Source organism: Odocoileus virginianus, chromosome 18, assembly GCF_023699985.2.
Source record: "Odocoileus virginianus isolate 20LAN1187 ecotype Illinois chromosome 18, Ovbor_1.2, whole genome shotgun sequence".
In the NCBI taxonomy this organism is placed as follows: Eukaryota; Metazoa; Chordata; class Mammalia; order Artiodactyla; family Cervidae; genus Odocoileus; species Odocoileus virginianus.
In genome coordinates, this window is record NC_069691.1 from 3,585,176 (window position 1) to 3,607,071 (window position 21,896).

At 44.7% G+C, this 21,896-nt stretch overlaps 1 protein-coding gene across 5 annotated transcripts in view; it reads right to left on the reverse strand.

Annotated features, from left to right (window-relative positions):
* Positions 1–21,896, reverse strand: part of UNC13B (unc-13 homolog B) — a 202,903-nt gene that overhangs the window by 35,983 nt on the left and 145,024 nt on the right. For 3 of the 5 annotated variants that reach the window (XM_070480297.1, XM_070480296.1, XM_070480295.1), the window contains one exon: positions 2,561–2,607. In XM_070480297.1, the coding sequence (XP_070336398.1) occupies positions 2,561–2,607 (47 nt within the window). Of the gene's footprint in view, positions 1–2,560; positions 2,608–4,950; positions 4,974–16,809; positions 19,315–21,896 lie in introns of all 5 variants that reach the window. The other 2 variants (XM_020880459.2, XM_070480294.1) reach the window with 1 other exon arrangement.

Sequence of the window (21,896 nt, forward strand, 5' to 3'; positions counted from 1 at the left end):
AGTTACTGGCAGGCTCAATGTGCCATCTCCGTGCTCATCCTCTCCCCAGAGAAGGCCGAACTGACCCTCAACATGGGCCTTTAAGAGGAGGAAAGAGGACAGAAAGCGAGGGAAATAAAGCCACGGGATGACAATGGAATCTGCTCTCAGAGTCTCCTTTTAAGGTTTTAGCCAAGGACTGAAAGCTCTTTTATCACACTCTGCCAGTCCAAGGTGCCTTTGTTTATTTGAAGACACCTGTGCTCCATAAAAGGTGGGAACTGATGCTTAAGATAGCTTCTCCCTACACTCAGGCCAGAGACACTGATGCCTAAAGATGAGTCTTTTCTGACCTGTGCTAGAACAGAGCCCACAGGAATAGCTCTACAGAAGAGCTGCTGCCTCCGTGAGCAAGGCTGACAAACAACAGCATGCAGAAGCAGACCTCCTCCAGCCTGAGGAAGAGTCCCCAGTTCGGTCTATCCGAGCCTCCAGAAGAAAAAGAGTCTCTATGGGAAGAGGAGCCTGCATAATCAAATGGAGGCAGGGCAAGTAGATGGGAGACTTCCCAAAGATCATTTAGAGGGGAAAAAGACCATTTAAGAAGGAAATAGCAAAGTGACTCAGAGTGTGGCCTAGCCCTATGCTCACATCAACAGAAACCAGGAAAAAAATTACAGCTGGAGCAACTGAAAGTGAAGTGAAAGTTCAGTCACCTAGTCATGTCCAACTCTTTGCAACCCCGTGGACTGTAGCCCGCCAGGCTCCCATGTCCATGGGATTCTCCAGGCAAGAATACTGGAGTGGGTTGCCATGCCCTCCTCCAGGGGATCTTCCCCAGCCAGGGATCGAACCTGGGTCTACAGCACTGAAGGCGGACTCTTTACCATCGGAACCACTGGGGAAGCCTATGAACAACTTGAGATTTCTAAAACTCTTATACTTTTTTATACTTATTAACTTTGCTGTTCTTTGCCTGTTATTCCATATAACAATACACAGTAAAAATACAGAGAATTTCCTAAAAAGAATATCATTCTTACATTGAGACAATCTGGATTTTATCCCCAACTCTTCTACTAATTCACTACATATCCTCTGCCAAAATTCCTTCCTCTCTCTGGATCTTGGTGTCACTTCCATAAAATGAGAGGAACTATAAAAACCTCTCTGACCTTTCGGAAAGTATCCTTCTGAGCTTCAATTAAATTCACTCAGGTATTTGGTTTTCAGGTAAGCAATGAGGCAGGGAAAGAAGGGTGGCTGGGTTATACACCACAGCCGGTGTGAAAAGAGGAATATCACAGAAGAATAAGTATGTACTGCTAGCTATATGGGCAAAAATGGAGCCACAAATTAGGTCAAGGCCAGGAGTTGGAGCAGGCAACCCTATATACTGATTTCTAATCATCTAGCTTCCTGAAAATAGGCAGTGAGCTCTGTTCTCAATGAGGTCACCACACCTATGAAAGTTCAAAACTTGTGACAGTTTCTAAGGACTAAGCTGAAGGAAGGGAAAGATGACAACAGGGAGACATTTAGAAAATCCCTGCCTGGCTCCATTTTAAAATAGCCTGGTTATGTTGCATTGGTATGTATGAAGTTTAAAATTATTTGAAGAAAAATGCTAAAGCCCTGAATAAGGGCTGTTGAAGAAGCAACTGATGCCATGAGTTTGTGGCTAATTCTGAAAACTATAAAATGTATACCTTAAGCCAAGAAGTGTTTTTTTTTTTGGCAACACAAATGAGCTTTTGACAAAAGAAGAGCGGCTCATTCACACGATTAACTCTTGCTATAAAAAAGACACATTGCAAGAAAAAGGAGCATTTAAAAATATAGTTAATAACGTTCTGATCTAATCTTTTTTCTTCCCTGGTGATGAGGAAGAGGAGGCAGCCACTGAGAGCTTTGACGTCAGGAGGACTTTGAGGGGCAAGGAGAGAGGGAAGCGCCTGGGGTCCTGAGACCTATATGTGGAGGGCATGAGGGCGCGTGCGCACTTAGACGCTTTCCTCCCTTAATAACAGTGAGCCATCACAGCTAAGCAATTCAAAACCATTCTCCGCTGCAATCACGTGGGTCTGAAACTCCCAGACAAGGAACACAGACAGAACATACTGAGCTCGTAAGGGTCCTCACTAGAGTAGGGTGGAGTGAGGAAGTGACTCACAGCAGCTGAGGCCAGCGGCAAGCTAAGCAGCTACACTGTCAACAGTGGGAGAGAAGGAAACCAGTTCTAAATGCAGATCTTTTTCTAGTTTTCCCGTCCTTATACATAAAGGGCATACCATCACTATGATGCAATACAGCAGAAGTTCCAGAAGGAAGGATGGGGAGCCCCAAAGTTCCCTCCCCTGCTTCAGGGGAACCATTCTGCAAAGCTCTCTCTTCTGTCTCTGGGGAATCAGTTTGCAGAGTCCTCTCCTCTGCCCCAGAGAAACAACCGTCTCGACAGTGGAACATCTTCCTTCTCCAGAGTCCAGCTGATGAAGCTGTTTCTCCTGCTTCCCAAGGGAAAAGCTAAAGCAGCATAAGAGACTCTGTAAGGTTCACAGAAACCTTGAGGAGCCACACTTACCCTTCTGGAAGCCACTGGGGCAAACGGGGATCACCATCATCTGGAATCTTTAAAGAGAGAAAGAGAGAAGTTAGCTCCTGGGAAAGATGGGAGAGTGCCCTAGTTCTTTGGTCAGGCAGGGAGCAGTAAAGTAGGAAGCTCAGAGCAGCACAGGCCACACACACCATGTGAGGACACAGCCGGCCTGAGGTGTAAGCCAGCTCCCTGATCAGCCAGGGCCACAAGCAGGCAGCTGGAATGAGCGGTACTTCATCTCCCTTCTCCCCAGTGAACACGGAGGATACAAGCTCACAGAGAACCCAGGACCAAGATCCACTGGGAGTGTGAGAGCTGCCAGAACGGAGAGCCCCCTCACACATCCGCTGGTATCGAACAGTAAGCATGGGCCAAGAGAGTGCCCATGTAGGCGTCCAGGCCTCACTAAAGCAAAAGGACAACTTCATATAGAGTCCAGTCTTCCAGCTATATTTTTAAGTTCTGCTGGCTGCCCTAGAGTCAGACCTGGTCTTTCTGGATTCCTGTGTCATGTTGTGATTTGCTTGGCCTAGGATCCTTGAAGCTATAACTCATCGACACTGAGTACGCTCTACATTTGATAAGCTTGATATAACAAAAGAATCCAGGGTAGATTAGATACTTGGATTACCATTTTTGCCAATTTTATGAACTTTACAATAAGAAGCTAAAAACTGAAGCACCAAATAATTCAAGCAAGGAACTGTTGGAAAACACTTTTTAAAGCTTTTTGTTAAAAAAAAAAAAAAGAAAGAAAGAAATCTGAAGCAAATCCTTCAGGCAGAGTACAGAGCCCCAAGGCCGCCAGGGCTCTCAAGGATCAATGACAGCTGCTGTTTAAGCCCAACAGACGCAGTGCTGGCGGGCCTGGGGCTTGCTGTCCCTCCGTGTTCCCTCCGCCCCCAGTGACCTCCCTGACTCCCGGGATCTGGACTCCAGCTAGCCGTCCTGAGCAAAGGAGCTCCAGATCAAGGGAGGCAGCGGTAAGCTCTTAGGCTCTGGATAGGGGGTGAAGTTTTGGGAGGGTTAAAGATGGGAGGAGTTATAGACAAAATGAGGCAAGAGAGTGAAAAAGAGAGGCAGGACAAGCTAATCGGTGATGGAAAAGTGGGTAAGAGTGACCCGTGACCCGGGACCAGCCGGAAGCTCAAGATGCACTTTGGATTTAAGATCCTTCTCAGGTTGCCTGTGCTCTAGTCAAGCCTATTTGCCTGCTGCCTGAGGCCCTTCATGACCACACCTTGCTGCTTCTGCCTCCTTCCCTGGTTCTATCAGTGGGATGATACGGTAGAGGGAGGGCCAGGCTCAAAAGGCAGTCAGAAGGTTGAATCAAGTCTCCTAAGGTTCCTATGAGGGGCAGTCCATCCCATCCCTAAATCCCCAGATCCCACCAACCAGAATTTATCCTCCCTTTAGAAATAGTCACTGCACTGAGCAGATTTTTACTTCCTACCTAGAATTAGGTGGTTGCCAGAAGCCACTGGGCTTAAGGAAACAAAATCACAACACATCTTTGGCAGTCAGGGTTCATAGGCTCAGATCATACACATTTCCTGTGCTCAGAGCGGGCAGTGGGTCTGCAGAAGCCTGCAGACACAGTGCAGAGCATGCGCAGACGGCACAGAAGGAGGGCTGGGGGGATGAGAGCAGGTCTCAACAAAGTGCCTGTAGGAGGTACATTCGTAGACACGACTTGCACCTGAGGACCCACAGGTGAGCACGGATCCTGCACACAGAGATACAGAGCATGTGCACACCCATCTGGGGGAGGACTCGGTGTTCACCAGGGCTCAAATCACCGGCAAAGCACACCCTTAGCACCTTGAGGAACCAGTGTTTGTAGGCACATTCTCATGGTGTGGGGAAACCACACCACAGGTCTGCAGACCCTTGTGCTCACAGAGCAGCCAGGAAGCCTGCTCAGAAGCACCGAGCACTTTCACATTTAGGCCCCAAGCAAGAGGCACAAAAAGCCCACAAAAACTCCCGCTCTCAAATACAAAGTGTGTACGCATGCTGGGCTCAGCGAGGGTTCACAGCATATGCCAGTCGGCAGCCACAAGAACACGGACACATGTTGTGCAAAGTAGGAAAAGAGGAAGGCAGTCAGTACCCGGGGGGGGTCAAGCTGAGCACAAGGGGAAGCACACGCATGCTGCACTGAACGTGTGCCACGCAGGCACACACATCCTCGCAAGGCTCCACGGGCGTCTGCAGGAGCGCACACAGGCACGGAGCATGCACACAAACACACCGGCTGCATGAGCCGCAGCTCATGGGCACGCATGCGTGCACACACACACATACACACACTGTACTCAGGAGGGAGGGGAGAGAACCAACAACAAAGGGGCCCCAAAGGGCCAGAGCACAACCTGAAGGGCTCCTCGCTTTCCTTCTGCAAGGAGAGAAAGAGCAGGAAAAAAAGGGCAGAGAGGTTAGTAGATTCACCCTAACCCAGGCAGAGCTAACCGCGTGGGACCCGGAGGAGAGCCCGGAGAAGCCCTCTGAACGGCGGGGCGGTGCACAGAGCCTGGCTCCCGGAATCCTCACCTCCTGTGTTCGCTGCCCCTGCTTTTTAGTTCAGAACCCGGGTTTGGCTACAAAAACCAAAGGACTGCGCCAGCCTGGGAATTTCAGCCACCCTTTCCCCCCTTTCCAAAGTGGTCTGCATGTAGGGTCAGGGCCACTGGGGTCACGAGACCAGCTGTGCTACCAAGGGCCACTCCCACAGGCCGTCGGAACTGACTGAACACAGAGCAGGCTCCTTTCTCGGAAGCTACACGAGCTCATCCGAATCTGGGGGAAGTCTGCAAACCCCAAAGGCCAGGTAGCAGAGCCCTCTCCCTTTTCTAACACAGGCTGGCTACGTGTTTTGCTCCACAAGCCTTGGCCTGTTTTCCCAGAGCCTAAGTTAAGTTAGGCCAAGTTAAGGCCTGGAAGTAAGGCCAGGACCTGGATGCTCAGTGGACATAGATTTGGAGGCACCGAGTCCTTATCATAAGTCACTATGATCTGAACGATAAAACCACGGCTGCAATCCCAGGTTTGATTATCTACTGAATTTAGAACAATATGTCAAAAGAAACTGACACTTCCAGAAGGACCCAAGCAAACCACAGGAGAGGAAGAATAAAGTCCAGAAACTACTCCTTTCCTATTTGCCAGACGCTACATTGCCTTCTAGGCCATACTTGCTTGACTGAGGCTTCCTTCTCCAAGCAAACTTCATTATCTGGGCCCATTAGCCCCTCTTTTCTTTTTTTTTCCCCCATCCCTTTGAATAAAGAATCACTGATGTTACATATCAAGTAGAAGGGAGAACTAATAAGTTCCCAATTTTTCAAGCTATTTCTGATTACCTAATGGGTCACCTGACTTGACAGAAGGGATTCAGGAATAGGAATCTTCCAAAACAGTGCAGAAAAGTGGGTGAGATTAAAAAAATATTTCTGGAAGAGGGAACAGTCTCTTCTACTACATCTACTCCCTACTTCCTGAGAACACTCTGTTCCCTTTGAAAAAGCAAGCTAGGCAACGAACACTAACTGACCCCGTGATTCAAGCTGAAAAGGTTTCTCTCTTCCTTCACTATCTCAAATATATTGTACACATTGTGTCAAAATTACTTCAGTTGTGTCCTTCCTACTCTTCCCAGAGTTCCCCATGATGCCTAAAGAAGAAAAGTCAATATATTGTCAAGGCTCTCCATGTCCTGGCCTCTTGCATTGATTGGGTGAACTCAGACTTCTTCTTAAAAACTTAGATCAAATATTAATGTCTCTGAAAATGTATCTGCCTTCCTCTCAAAAACAGAATTAGGTGCTTCTCTATTACGCATCCGTGGTACCCACGCGTTTGTATACACACTTCTATACAGTTTGTTCTCAGTATGTTTCATTGTTAATTGTCTGTATAAATGTCTCTCTTTACATATTGTGAATTTCTCGAGAGCAAGAATTACATATATATATTTTATTTCACCTTTGTAGTCTGAGGGTTTAGCACATCTAGTGTTTTTATGTAGTAAAAGGAACTTGAAATTTCAGGACTTAGAAAACAACAGCCTTTCTAAGGACATGTGTCTTGCCTAAGAGAAAAGATAGGCCTCAGCCTGTACCATTTTCCAGACCCCCAAGAACCACTGTATTAGTCCCTTCAGTATCCCAACCACTGGCCAAACATTTTCTTATTAATAACTTAAAAAAATCTTTTGTTAGGAATCAAACACTCTGTGCCTCCTAACTTCTTAAAATGCCTTAGGATTTTTCCACTCAGATTTAGTTTTCAATTTAAGTGATACATGTCTATATAACACCTGCTTTGCAGGAAAATTCCTGATCCCTAAGAATAATCTCACTCTTCCAATAGTCCATCTGATGAGGAAGAGACACACTTCCTCACTGTTACAACAACCTTAACTCCATTACTTAGGAGTCAAAGATTTGAGGCACTCAACTTACCTAAGCCTGCATTTCCTTATCTTTAAAAAGAACATAAGACTAGCGATTGCCCAGAGTTATTGTGAGGATTCATTCTTTTTAAAAATTTTTATTTATTTATTCATTTTTTATTTTTTTATGCTTGATACACTTGATATATATTTGTTATATTTTCAAAGGTATATGGATACAGTTATGTAGTTAGTTATTCAATATGTTGCCTGTATTTTCTGCCTCTTTTTTTTTTTTCCATTTATCTTTATTAGTTGGAGGCTAATTACTTTACATTATTGCAGTGGTTTTTGTCATACATTGAAATGAATTAGCCATGGATTTACATGTATTCCCCATCCCGGTCCCCCCTCCCACCTCCCTCTCCACCCGATCCCTCTGGGTCTTCCCAGTGCACCAGGCCCGAGCACTTGTCTCATGCACCCAACCTGGGCTGGTGATCTGTTTCACCCTAGGTAATATACATGTTTCGATGCTGTTCTCTTGAAACATCCCACCCTTGCCTAAAAATTTTTATTTATTTTTAATTGGAGGATAATTGCTTTACAATGTTGTGTTGGTTGCTGCCACACATCAGCATTAATCAGTCATGAGTATACATATGTCCCCCCTCCCACCTCATCCCAGCCCTCTAGGCTGAGTGCCCTGTGTTATATAGCCACTTCTCATTAGCCACCTGTTTTACATACGGTAATGTATGCATTTCAATGCTACTCTCTCAATCCACCCACCCCCTCCTTTCCCTGCTGGGTCCACAGGTCTCTTCTCTGTGTCTGAGCTTCTATTCCTGCCCTGCAAAGAAGTTCATAGGTACCATTCTTCTAGAGTCCATATATAAGCGTTAATACCCAGATATTTGTTTTCCTCTTTCTGACTTACTTTACTCTGTATAACAGGCTACCATCTGAGCCACCAGGGAAGTCTCTAGGTTCATCCACCTCACTAGAACTGACTCAAATGTGCTCCTTTTATGGCTGAGTAGTATTTCACTGTATGTATGTACCACAACTTCCATTCCTTAAATACTCACTGAGAACCTACTTCACATTAGGTACTGTTCTCACGCTGCTAGAGCAGTGAATTGTGATATTAAGAAGCTTCTATTCTAGCAGGAGGAACAGACAACTAACAATGATGGTGAAGATGATGAGACCTGTGAACACCAAGTGAACACAATACACATCTGGCATTTTATTTGAGTAAGCTCATTTACTTCCCACAACAACTCTACTGAGTATATACTGTTATAATCTCCATTTTTCTATTGACCTATGATCCATTTCTATTATCCATTTCTATAATTTCCATTTCTATTGATCCATTTTTCTATTGATCTATGAAGATCACAGAGACGTTAAGAAACTTGCGTGAAGTCACAGCAAGTGGCAAAGCCAAAATTTGAAACAGGTACTCTGGTTCCAGAATCTGGAGCTATGTATACTGTAACCTGATGCAAAGAACTGACTCATTTGAAAAGACCCTGATGCTGGGAAAGATTGAAGGTGGGAGGAGAAGGGGACAATAGAGGATGAGATGGTTGGATGGCATCATCGACTCAACGGAATGAATTTGAGTAAACTCCAGGAGTTGGTAATGGACAGGGAGGCCTGGCGTGCTGCAGTCCACGGGGAAGCAAAGAATCAGACATGACTGAGCAACTGAATTGAACTGAACTGATCACAGATGATAGGGACTTTGCTGAAAAATCCAGGTAAGGGGAAAAGATATTGTCCCCAGTGGTGATGTTATGCTATGAAAACCTTATAAAACATTGTCAGGAGGCCTCACTGCTAAAAGAACATCTAAGCAGAGATATGAAGAAAAATTAGTAGAGAAGCTATTCAGAGTGCAAAGAGAAAAGTATTCCAGTCAGAACATACAGCAAGTGTAAAGCCTGAGGTGACAGCGTAGCTGGCGTGAAGGAACAAGTCTGCCTCAGAGCATCATTCCAAATAGGGCCTCATAAGCACTTGGGCTTTCATTCTGAGACAGAAAAAATCACCAGAAGGTTCTGAACAGAGAAGTGATATCATCTGACTTGTGTTTTATGTGGATTACTCTGGCTGGGGAGAATAGACTGCAGATGGTCAAGGGTAGAAGCTGGGAGATCAGTAAGACTACCACTATCATCTGGACGAGAGAAAATGGTGACTGAGATTGAGAGGTTAGTGGCAAGGTTTGGAATATGTTTTAAAGGCAAAGCAGGTGGAATTTAATAACTGATTGGATATGGCTTATGAAAGAAACAGAGAAGTCATGACTGACTCTACTGGGACTTCCCCGGTGGTACAGTGTTTAAGACTCCTCGCTCCCAATGCAGGGGGCCCAGGTTCAATCTCTGCTCAGGGAACGAGATCCCACATGCCGCAACTAAGACCCAGCACAGCCGAAAACAAACAAGCAAATAAAAAACAAAACAATGTGGTTTAAAAAAAAAAAGAATGACTCTATGGATTTGGGTCTGAGCAGCTAGCTGCAAGAATGGAGTTGCCATTTACTGGTAAGGAAGACTATAGGGAAAGTAGGTTTGGCAGGGTTTACGGAGAAGGATCAGGAGTTTGGTTTTGAATATGTCAAATCTGAGATGTCTATTCACACGGAAATGTGGGTGTTAAGTAGATGTAGAATCTGGTATTCCTAGAAGATATCTGGGCCAGATATCAATCTGGGAATGCTTGTGAAAATCATGAGACTGAAGGAGATTGCCTGGGAAGTGTGTATAAATAAAAAGTAGTGCTCAGGAGTGAATCCTGAGGTGCTACAAGGGTGGGGAGATAAGCAGGGAGTAGCAAAAATGACTCCAGAAGAAACGGTCAATAATGTTGGAGGAGAAACAAGACAGAGAGGTATTCTGGAAGCCAAGTGAAGAAAGTATTTCAAAAAGAAGGAATCTAGGGACTACCCTGGTGGCCCAGTGGTTAAGACTGCAATTCCAATGTAGGGGATACAGGTTCGATCTCCAGGTCGGAGAACTAAGAATCCCACATTACACATGGCCAAAAAAAAAGAAAGAAAGAAATTGAGGCATAAGAACAGACCAAAGATTAATGGACTAGCACTGGTAGTCCAGAAATAAACTCTTACATTTATGGCCAGTTGATTTTGACCATTCAATGGATAAAGAATATTATTTTTCAATAAATGGTGCTGAGATAACTAGACATACACATGCTCAAGAAGGAAGCTGGACCCCTGTCTCACACCATTCACAAAAATTAACTCCAAATGAATCACAGACCTAAATATAAGCACTAAATAAAATTATGAAACACTTAGGGGAAAAAAATAGGAGTAAATTTTTGTGACCTTGGATTAGACAATGGTTTAGCTATAAAACCAAAAGCAAAATCAACACTAGAATAAATAGAACTTCATCAAAATTTAAAACTTTTGTACTCTAATACACATATTATGATGGCAAACCAAACAAAGCCAACCAGGAAATAACAAGTGTTATTTAGCAAGGATGTTGAAAAACTAGAACCTATGTGCACTACTGTTAGCAATGTGCAATGACAGCTGCTGTAGAAAATAATAGAGCAATGCCTCAAAAAAAAAAAAAAATCAGGATTACAACAATGCCACTTCTGTGTGTATACCCAAAAGAAATGAAAGCAAGAACTTCAACAGATATTTGTACATCCCTATTTATAGCAGCATTATTCACAATAGCCAAAACGTAGAAGAAACCCAAGTGTCCACTGATGGATGAATGGATAAACAAATGTAGTATATATACATACAATGGAGTATCATTCACCTTTAAAAAGGCAAGAAATTCTGACATATGCTACAACATGGTGAACTTCAAAGACATTATGTCAAGTGAAATGATCCAGTCACAAAAAAACAAATATTGTGCAAATACACTTATATGAGGTACCTAGAGCAGTCAAATTTAGAGAGACAGTACAAGGGTGATTGCCAGTGGCTGAGGGGAGGAGAAAACAGGGAGTTAATTTAAGGGTACAGAGTTTCAGCTAGGGAAAATGGAAAAAGTTCTGGGGATTAGATGGTGGTGATGACCACATGGTGATGGCCATGTGAATGAATTTAAAATGGCTAAAATGTTAATTTCATGTTTTCTGTATTTTATCACAATAACTTTTTTTGAAAAATAAAACATTTACGCTTCAAAGGACAGCATAAAGAAGGAAAAAGATAACCAACAAATTAGGGGGAAATATTCACAAATTATCTGGACCTATGTCCTTATGTCCTTATTATCTGGACCCTTATGATTAGACAGTAGAAGTGACAAATAGATTCAAGGGATTAGATCTGATAGACAGAGTGCCTGAAGAACTATGGATGGAGGTTCATGACATTGTATAGGAGGCAGGGATCAAGACCATCCCCAAGAAAAAGAAATGCAAAAAGGCAAAATGGTTGTCTGAAGAGGCCTTACAAACAGCTGTGAAAAGAAGAGAAGCAAAAGGCAAAGGAGAAAAGGAAAGATATTCCCATTTGAATGCAGAGTTTCAAAAAATAGCAAGGAGAGATAAGAAAGCCTTCCTCAGTGATCAATGCAAACAAATAGAGGAAAACAATAGAATGGGAAAGACTAGAGATCTTTTCAAGAAAATTCAGGATAACGAGGGAACATTTCATGCAAAGATGAGCACAATAAAAGACAGAAATGGTACGGACCTAACAGAAGCAGAAGATATTAAGAGGTGGCAAGAATACATATAAACTATACAAGAAAGATCTTCACAACCCAGATAATCATGACAGTGGGATCACTCACCTAGAGCCAGACATCCTGGAATGCGAAGTCAAATGGGCTTTAGGAAGCATCACTATGAACAAAGCTAGTGGAGGTGATGGCATTCCAGTTGAGCTATTTCAAATCCTAAAAGATGATCCTGTGAAAGAGCTGCACTCAATATGCCAGCAAATTTGGAAAACTCAGCAGTGGCCACAGGACTGGAAAAGGTTAGTTTTCATTCCAATCCCAAAGAAGTGCAAATGCCAAAGAATGTTAAACTACTGCACGATTGTACTCATCTCACATGCAAGCAAGGTAATGCTCAAAATTCTCCAAGCCAGGCTTCAATAGTGAAGCGAGAACTTCCATATGTTCAAGCTGGATTTAGAAAAGGCAGAGGAAACAGATCAAATTGCCAACATCTGTTGGATTATTGAAAAAGGAAGATAGTTTCAGAAAAACATCTACTTTTGCTTTATTGATTATACCAAAGCCTTTGATTGTGTAGATCATGACAAACTGTGGAAAATTGTTTAAGAGATGGGACTACCAGACCACCTGACCTGCCTGCCAAGAAAACTGTATGCAGGTCAAAAAGCAACAGTTAGAACTGGACATGGAACAACAGACTGGTTCCAAATCAGGAAAGGAGTATGTCAAGGCTATACACTGTCACCCTGCTTATTTAACTTATATGCAGAGTACATCATGCGAAATGCCAGGCTGGATGAAGCACAAGCTGGAATCAAGATTGCTGGGAGAAATATCAATAATCTCAGATACATCTCAGGTACGCAGATAACACCACTCATGTGGTAGAAAGTGAAGAGGGACTAAAGAGCCTCTTGATGAAAGTGAAAGAGGAGAGTGAAAAAGCTGGCCTAAAATTCAACATTCAAAAAGCTAAGATCATCCAGTCACATCACTCCATGGCAAACAGACGGAGAAACAAGGGAAACAGTGACAGACTTTATTTTCTTGGGCTCCAAAATCACTGCAGATGGTGACTGCATTCATGAAATTACAAGACGCTTGCTCCTTAGAAGAAAAGCTATGACCAACATAGATAGCACATTAAAAAGCAGAGACATTACTTTGCCAACAAAGGTCTGTCTAGTCAAAGCTATAGTTTTTCTCCAGTAGTCATGTATGGATGTTAGAGATGGACTATAAGGAAAGTTAAGGGCCAAAGAATTGATGCTTTTGAACTGTGGTGTTGGAGTGAGAATTCCTTGGACTGCAAGGAGATCAAACCAGTCAGTCCTAAAGGAAATCAGTCAGAATATTCATTGAAAGGACTGATACTGAAGCTGAAACTCCAATACTTTGGCTACCTGAGGCGAAGAAATGACTCATTGGAAAAGACCCTGATGCTGGGAAAGATTGAAGGCAGGAGGAGAAAAGGATGACAGAGGATGAGATGGTTGGATGGCATCAGTGAATTAATGTATGAGTTTGAGCAAGCTCCGGGAGCTGGTGACGGACAGGGAACCCTGGCGTGCTGCATTCCAGGGGGTCGCAGAGAGTCGGATATGACTTAGCAACTGAACTGATGTCCAGAACATATAAACAACTCTTACAACTTGACAGAAAAAGACAAACAACTCAACTTCAAAATGGATAAAGGATAAATAGACATTCTTCAAAGAAAATATAAAAATGGCCAATAAGCATATGAAAAGATGTTTTAACATCATTAGCCACTAGGGAAATGAAAATCAAAGCTAGAAGATACCAGTCACACTCACTGGGCTCTAATAAAAATAGAATGGCTAGGATGTGGAGAAATTTGAACTTGCATACACTGCTGGCAGAAATGCAAAATGGTGCAACCACATTGGTAAACAGTCTATAAGTTCCAAAAAAATCTGAAACACAGTTACCACATGACCCAATGTTCCCTTTCTAGGTATTACACAGAATATATGTCCACACAAAAACAACATTATTCATAATAGCCAAAAACGTGGTAAAACAACAACAATACCAACAACAAAGCACAACAAAATGTCAATCAACTGATGAATGTATGAACAAAATGTGCTGTATCCGCATAATGGAATAGTATTCTGCCACAAAAAGAAATGAAGCACCCATGTGTGTTACAACACTGGTCACTTTTGAAAACACTGTTCTGAGTAAGCTTAGGCTGTAAAAGGTCTCAAGCAGAGCAGTGAAGAAAGCTTTTTTCAAATCTCTCTTGTGGTAGCAGTCACTATTGAATCAGTTTACCAGGTTAGGGTGACTGCTCCTGTGGACTCTACTGTGTTGGCCAGAGGCCTGCCTGTGTGCTTATTCACCTTGCTCTGTTCCCTGGGCTTTAAGGCATGGTGCTGCAGTCAGGCGGGATCTAGCACTGAAGGGATGCTGCCACTGCCCGACAGCCTCTCTGCCACCCCGTCTGTAGCCCACAGACCAGAGTGGATCTTGGAAAGCACCCAGAATTCTGGCTTGATCTCTTACTGGCATTTCAGAACACTTCCTTCTCGTTATTTCTGCTGCTGCCACAAGTTCCTGCACGGTCCAGTAGGATGGCTGCCCAGAAGAGAAATACTGCAACTTGAAGAACTGAACCCCAGGGTTCTGGATGTTCAGGCTAACATTGACTCCCACCACAGCTAAAAGAGTTAGTAAGGAAGTAGTGCTTTGATATGAGTTGTTTCTACTGTTGCTGCAATATTGGGTTGGCCAAAAAGTTCATTTGGAGTTTTCTGTAACATCTTATGGAAAAAACCTGAATGAGCTTTTTGGCCAATCCAATATAAAAATTTCTAAGTGCCCAGGAAGAAAGAAAAGGGGCTGCAAAGTTAAAGAGAGTTCAAAACCCCTTGTATCTGAGGAATTATAGAAAGCTTCCTGGAGGAGGTGAAACTTTGGCTGTATGCTGAAGAACTGAGTAAATTTTCCTAGATTGATGTGGCAAACATAACACCTCAAGCTAGAAGGAAGCATGTATATGTGGTATGCTGAAAACAAAGTACAAGGTGAATTTGTGAGACAGAAGGTTTCTTCCAGACAACAGAAGATAAGCCTAGAAATGTAAACTAGAGACCAGGTGTAGTGGCCTTGAATGCTAAGTGAAGGAATTGAGACTTTTTGATAGGGTATCAAGAGCAGCTCTAGGGATATTTGAAAGGAACAGGATTTTAATCCTCCAGTTTAATTTTATGATGACATAGTCATGATTCAAATTCTAAAAATTATTTAAAGTGTATACAGTAAAAAAGAATCTCCTCATTTCACTAGTTTTTTACCTAATACCTTTTCCCATGGGCAATCCTGTACCAGTTTCTTATGTATCTTAGTGGTTTTTTGTTTGGTTGGTTAGCTGGGTGGTGGTGGTTGTTGTCTTTTGGCCATGCCAAGTGGCTTGCAAGACCTCAGTTCCCTGGCTAGGGACTGATTCAGGGCAACAGCAATGAAAGCCCAGAATCCTAACCACTAGGTCACTAGGGAACTCCTGTGTTAAATATTCTATACATACATACAAACACACACTACGGGTTTGTGTATGTATTCTTCATCTCTCCTTTTTATACAAATATATGGGCTTCCCTGGTGGCTCAGTGGTTTAAAAAAAAAAAAAAATCCACCTGCCAATGCAGAAGACACAGGCTTGATTCCTGAGTCAGGGATTCCCCTGGAGTAGGAAATGGCAATCCACTCCATTATTCTTGCCTGGAGAATCCCATGGACAGAGGAGCCTGATGGGCTATATTCCATGGGGTTGCAAAAGAGTCTGACATGACTTAGCGACTAACCAACAACAACAAAGCATCTTATACATACTGTTCTGCACCTTGTTTTCTGAAATATGTCAATATATCTTTCCATTTCAGTAAAGAGGTACCTTTCTTTTTACAGCTGCATGGTACTGTATTTCATCGTTTGGATGTGCCAGTAAGTTATTTAACCAGCCTTTCTTAAGAACATTTAGGTTGTTTTCAATCTTCACTATTAAAAACAATACCTCAGAAACAGCCTTAAACATATGTCCCTTCTACAGGTGAAAATGTACCAGCAGGATATATTCTTGGAAGTAGTGCTGGGCCTCAAAGGGCATACATAATTCTGATGCATGTTGCCTTCCTCAGAGGTTATACCAATTTCCACTCCCATGCACCACAATGGATGAGTACCTGTTCTCTCACATCTCTGCCAACACAATATGTTTCATAATTTTAATCTTGCCTTAGAAAGATTAATCAGGTTATACGCATAAGAGGACAACCTCATTTACATTTAAAATTAGATGAATAAAGCATATGCTCTTTGGATAAACTTATTATATTTTTGATTGGGAGAAGTAATTTTAAAGCTACATGTCATCTCCATGCTGCCCAGAAAAGACTTTTCCCAATTCTTGTAGCCAAAAACCATTCCACTGTATAAATGTTAGGTAAGCAGCCTTTAACTGGAGATGTAACAAAGGGAATGTGACTGGGGGGAGCAGAGTCGGGCTCTTGGGCAGGGTCAGCGCTGCAAGAAGTTTCTGGACAGCTCCGAGTTAGAACTAAGGTTCTGTCCTGTCAACTCCAGTACGGGGGTCAGGGTAAGGGAAATTCCCACAGTGGCCCACAAGGTGGAGAAGCCCCATTAGCTTCTGGAGAAATGGCAATCTTATCTCAGCAAGAAGCTCATGGAGAATGATTTTGAAATGCAACACAGGATTGCATCAGCATCTTAGCTCCTATGAGAAACATGCCTCTTTCCCTCATTCCTGCCCCCTACCCCACAGCCACTTTACATCAGGATAGCCTAAAGGTCTGCAGCTATGAACTATCTTTGCCCAAACGCTCTTCCTCTCTGAAAAGGCACTTGCCAAAGCTCCTGCCGATAAACTGGAAGCTCCCTATGGACAAGAACTCTCTTTCTGTCACTTTTCAATTCTGTCGCTCCAATTCCCACAGGGTCAACTTACGAATCTATACCCCAGTAATTGAGCCTGATTGAAGATGTGAACCTCCCCCGCCACCCTGTGAAGCTCACCACCAAGCCGGATCTCATGCCGGCCTGATTCAGGACACACCCAGCCAGCTGCAAACCCATTCACCAGAGACTTGAAATACCTGGGTGCGTGTCTTCTACCGAGAGATGGTCTGTCTTCCGTACTAGCTCGTGTATAAGTTTTTTCTGCCTCAGTCTTTTCTCTCTTAGAACATCTTTAAAATTGCTGATGCATCTGTTGAGGTAGATGGTCTCCGCGCACATTTGCTCTAGGCTTAGCCTGCCCTGTTTCGGAGATTCAGGCCTGGAACAAGTTTTACTTCCCAGACACGGAGCCAGAGCAAACCCTGGCGATGAATATGCAAGAGGCAAGTTACTGGAAGCTGGAGAGGAGTTGCTGGGATCCTGAGAGGCCTGGTCTCCCTGGGCAGAGATGCCCACTCCACCAGACACCACGCTGAGTATGCTCTCACTCCCCTGACTCCCGGGGCTCCCCAGTGAGAAATCCTGAGCACCCCCTGAACTCACTGTGCCAAGAAGTCTATCACTGTTCTCGGACTGGGAGCCACTCTCAATGCTTTCAAGGTCCTCAGGGGTGATGGACCCACTGTTCTCCAGCTTCTGAAACACTCCCTGCAAAGCTGAACGAAAGTGGTCAATTGCTCGGCCCAGTTTACTCGTGTAAAACTTGATCTCTACATCTTCGTCCTCCTGCAAGTCACCCAGGCGAGAGGATTTTTCCAAGACATCTTTGAGGACCTGAGCGGCATGCTCCTCCTCTTCATTCAAGTCAATGTGAACCATGTCACTGAAAGTCTCGGGCCCAATGCTGATTTCCTCCATCAGGCTGTCACAGCTCAGAGTTGCAAACCTTCTGGACTTGTCTGTCAAGAGGTCCTCTAGCTGCTTTGAGCTCAGAATACCCAAACCAGCTTCACAGGCCAGGAGTTGGTCCTCTGCCTTCAGCAACCCAGACAGTGATAGGCAACTGCTGGTCTCACTTTTGTCACTGTGGTTGTTTTCTAGTTTTGCTGCTTTAGGTCCCAGGTTACACTGTTTGAAAACCTGGGATTTCCCAGAATCTTCCTCTTTCGAGATTAACACTAGGGAAGGTTCCTCACACTGATGGAGGGTGGACAAAGAAGCCTCTCTTCCTGTCAATTCATTGCAGGAGCCCCTGAGAACTTGGGGGTTTCCTGATGTTCCTCTGACTTTACCCCCTGGCTTAGACTCATTGCTTGGCTTTGCCAAATCATTCTTGGGTGGGAAGCAAAGGCCTTGCTGTTCAGGGCTCTGGGGTTCTCTATGTTGATTCTGAGCCCTCATTTGATGTGCTCCTGTTATTGGTCCTCTGTCCCCTGTTTCCACCAGAAAAACCGGCTTATCCAGGTGTAAAGAATTCAAATTGTGATGCTGGAGTTGTTGTTCCAAAGATGAGAGAGACTCCTTTGGGGGATTCTTAGAGCATGGTGGCTGGCTTGGTTCTTCTCTGGTGGTGATCCGGACCCCTAAACTCTGCAAGAGGATGGATTTCTGCAGTATGAGGTCCCGATGCTCTAGATGGGCAAGCTTCACAACAGTAGGCCTGGGAGCTGGGCTTCTGCCAGCTCGGTAGGCCTCTTTAATGAATCTATTGCACTGCATGCCATTAACACACATGTGCTTGGCCAGGAAGTTGTGAGCCAGCTCCATGGTATTTTCCCCATCTTGCTCAGGAAGTCCATACAGATACAGAATGGCTTCCTCACTGGGTCTGTTCACATTGGGTTCCTGGGCCTTCCCTCCACCACACCCTTTGGCCAGGGAACTGCTGCCCACATGCAAGCCTTCTATTTCACTAAGAACTGAGTCTACACAGCTAGAGACCTCATCCACTGAACCTCGGACTTGGCTCAAGTGCTGTCGCAACTCAGCAATCTCAGTTTGGAGACGGCTGATACCCTGCAGCTCTCTGATGATATAGTCCACTACATCTCCCAAAGGTTCTTGCTGTTCATGGCGACAGCCTTGGCCAAGGCCTCTGGACAAGAGGGGCTTGGCTTGATCCCTCTCTGAGGGCTCTGGACAGCTTGTGGTAATGCTGGCAGATGAGAGGTCCTGAGAGGCAGACCCTGAAACACAGGCTGTGGAACCCAGAGGAAGCTGGCCACTGGCCTGCTGCCTGAAGCTGCAACGCTGGGCCAGGCCCCCATCTGTATCCCCACCAATGGCAGAGGCTACAGGCCCACAGTGAGGGGGCAGGAAGCTGTCCTCTGGCAAGGTTCCGGCAGGGCCTGAGGACTTGCTCTTGATGCCACACACAGTCTCTGCCTTAGCTTTATCTGGGGAAAGTCTGGAGGAGGATCCCAAGGTGACCATGATTTCTTCCTCTGACTCTTGCAACAATCGCTTCATTTTCTCCCTCAGGGTCTGAGGGATTCTCAAGCTTGTTCCTCTTGCTTCTGGTCAGGATGGTTAATAGAGATTGTCTTAGAAGGCAATATCCTGACCTGCTCTTTTCCGTCTATTTTTAGCAATTATTGATGGCTGATGCCTGGGGCTTGGCCCAGTGATGCCTGGGATGGTCCCATGTGTGGTCTCAAACCTGGCACATGTCCCTGGATCCTGGTTTGACTCTTACCCTGCAGCTAGCGAAAAAGGAAAATAGTGTGCTTCGATCAGAAGGCAGCATGGTAATATGAATCAAGCTGTCAAGCAGGAGTAAGAACATTACCTTCTAAGACTCTAGGAGTCAACAGTGACCTGCCTCCCAAGGCTAGCTTTAAAGGTTGCAGGCAGTCACTTCTCTCTCTCTCCTTGGCTTCCCATCAGTTTTGATGTAAAATCAGATCAAGCCCTTGTGTTGTGAGCAAGGGCTGATGCCAAAGGCATCAGGATTGAAACACTCCTGGGAAACAGGTGGGATGAACTGGACAGAGACTGAACCTTTACAAATTCAGCATGAGGCTCAGCAACAAACACACAGATGTTTAACCACCAAAGCTCAAACCACACACACAGTAACAGACAAGGCATGGAATGTTTCTTTTTCTTCCCCTCCAGTTTGTTGTTCCAGTGAAGACTCAGCTACTTAAAGGTTTGCTCCTGCCTGTGCTTATAACACAAAGTGTTTTCCCTCTGTTTAGTGATAGCAACTCTTCACTTGGAGAAAGGACCATGACAAGAAAGTGATTTCCTAGCTGTCTACTGCTGGAGTAACAGAGCGCTGCTCCAACCCTCTGAATGGCCTGGAGAGAACAACACATGTGGCCGGTGGGGAGTTGGTTACCTTGGAGAGGGTTCCAGGGTGCTCTGCTGTTCTCCAAAAAGGTGAAAAGAGACCTGCCACCAGTCTTGCCCCTAAATACTAAGCTACCAGTGACTGTAACTCACGGAGATGACTGTTACCTTCTAGGGGGTGGCGGGGTGGGAATCCATTCCCTTTTTACTGGAAAAATGCAGAATGCAGGGAAGGAGCAGAGGGGAAAGGACAAGGTGAAATAGAGAGCCCAGGAGTGCATGGGACCGCCAGTGCTCTCTGGCTCTGCCGGGTCAGCTGGGGATGGGTCAGAGAGGTTGGTGGGAGACACGCTACCCTTCCTGTTCTTCAACTGGAGACGGTTTCTCTATTTTCTAGATTTGACCTAGATTTCTACATCTTCTAACACCCCTGCCTCCTTCTAACTCAAGTGAACCCTAGAAAGTGAAAACTGGCTGTGAAGAACACAAGCTGACCGCTCCCACAGCATCATTTGTGGGGAAGACCACTGACTACAGTCTGTCGGTCTGAAAATGAAAAGCACTGGACTTCTCCAGACTAAGAACAGAAGAACAAGTCCCAAGACTTGAAATAAAGATGAAGCCGACCTCTTTTACCGGAAATAACTAGGCCAAGGATCAAGAGACTAGATTAATTTCCTTTTCATTTCTTCCCTTCTCTCTAGCTCATGTAAAAACTCTTACTTCATCAAGGAATTCTTCATTTAAGAACTCCAACCATCCTGTGAGGCACTGGAGAGGCCTAATTATTGCTTTTTAAGCATTACTGCTTTACTTCAATGTTTCAAGGGGTCAGGATCAGCCAAACCCGTAATGTGGTCAACTCAATCTAGGCTCTGTGTGTGTGTGAGAGAGAGAGAGACAGATACACAGACAGACAGACAGTACATGCACAGTCAGAACTCCTGAGTCTCGGATCTAGAGATCCAGTTGCCTAGACATCAAAGCCCCCAATTCCAGGAATGACTCAAATTCTTACTTCTCTCATCTACATTTCCAAAGCCACCCCTCTTTTCCACTAAGGTGCAAGGTCTAGGCACCCTGATTTGGTCTCGGTACCCAGTATTAGCTTTAAATCATGTCCCCAGCCTGATGGACTAGAGCTGGCAATTTGCTTTTCAAGCTCTTCTCAGAGGAGAAAGACTGTTTACTAAGCCAAGATGGAAGCTCTGAGTATGAGCCACGATCAAGTGGTACTAGGCTGAACATCCCCAGACATTAAGTTTGAGTCTTGCTTCACCAGTGACCTTGGATTAAACACTTCTCCTCTCTGTGCCTTAGTTTCCTTATCTGTAAAGTGAGGGAGGTCACCACGGAGATGCTATAAAATGAGAGACTGGTAACTGGTAAACTGCACAGCACCAGAGTACAGTTATTATTACTGACATGGCAGGACCCTGCAACAAAGAAGCAGGGAAACCAGTGTCTAAGCCTAGTGTGCAGTTGCCTAAATGGTATGATTTGAGCGAACCATGACTTCTATCCCAGCCCCAGACCCCTAGCTCTCCCAGTGTCTTCTAACAGTCTGCAGCAAGGCCTGGATGACAACCGTTACACCGTCCCTCTTTGTCGATCTTTCCTCTAGAAGTTTTCTTTGGAAGGTAAGAAAAGGGAAGAGCAAAACATTCACTTCCAACACTTCATTCAGGTGACAGGATGCTTGCCACCCTCCCTCAGGCAGCCTGAAAGCACGAGGAAGGGGAAAAACAGCTACATGGGCCAAGTCTTCCTTTCTAATGCTAGCGAGGCCCAGAACCCACTGCCAGGTCCTCCACAGCTGGCCCCACTCCGGTCTAGAGGAGGCAGTTTTCCAGGAACAACACTGAAGCTGACTGTCCTGCTATTGCTTCAGCGCAGGCCAGGTTAACTTTGGGCCAACCTGCTTTTGCCCATCAGATCAGTATTCCAGGTGGGCCTGGCCTAACTTCCTGGACAGTCTTGCCAGGTCCGA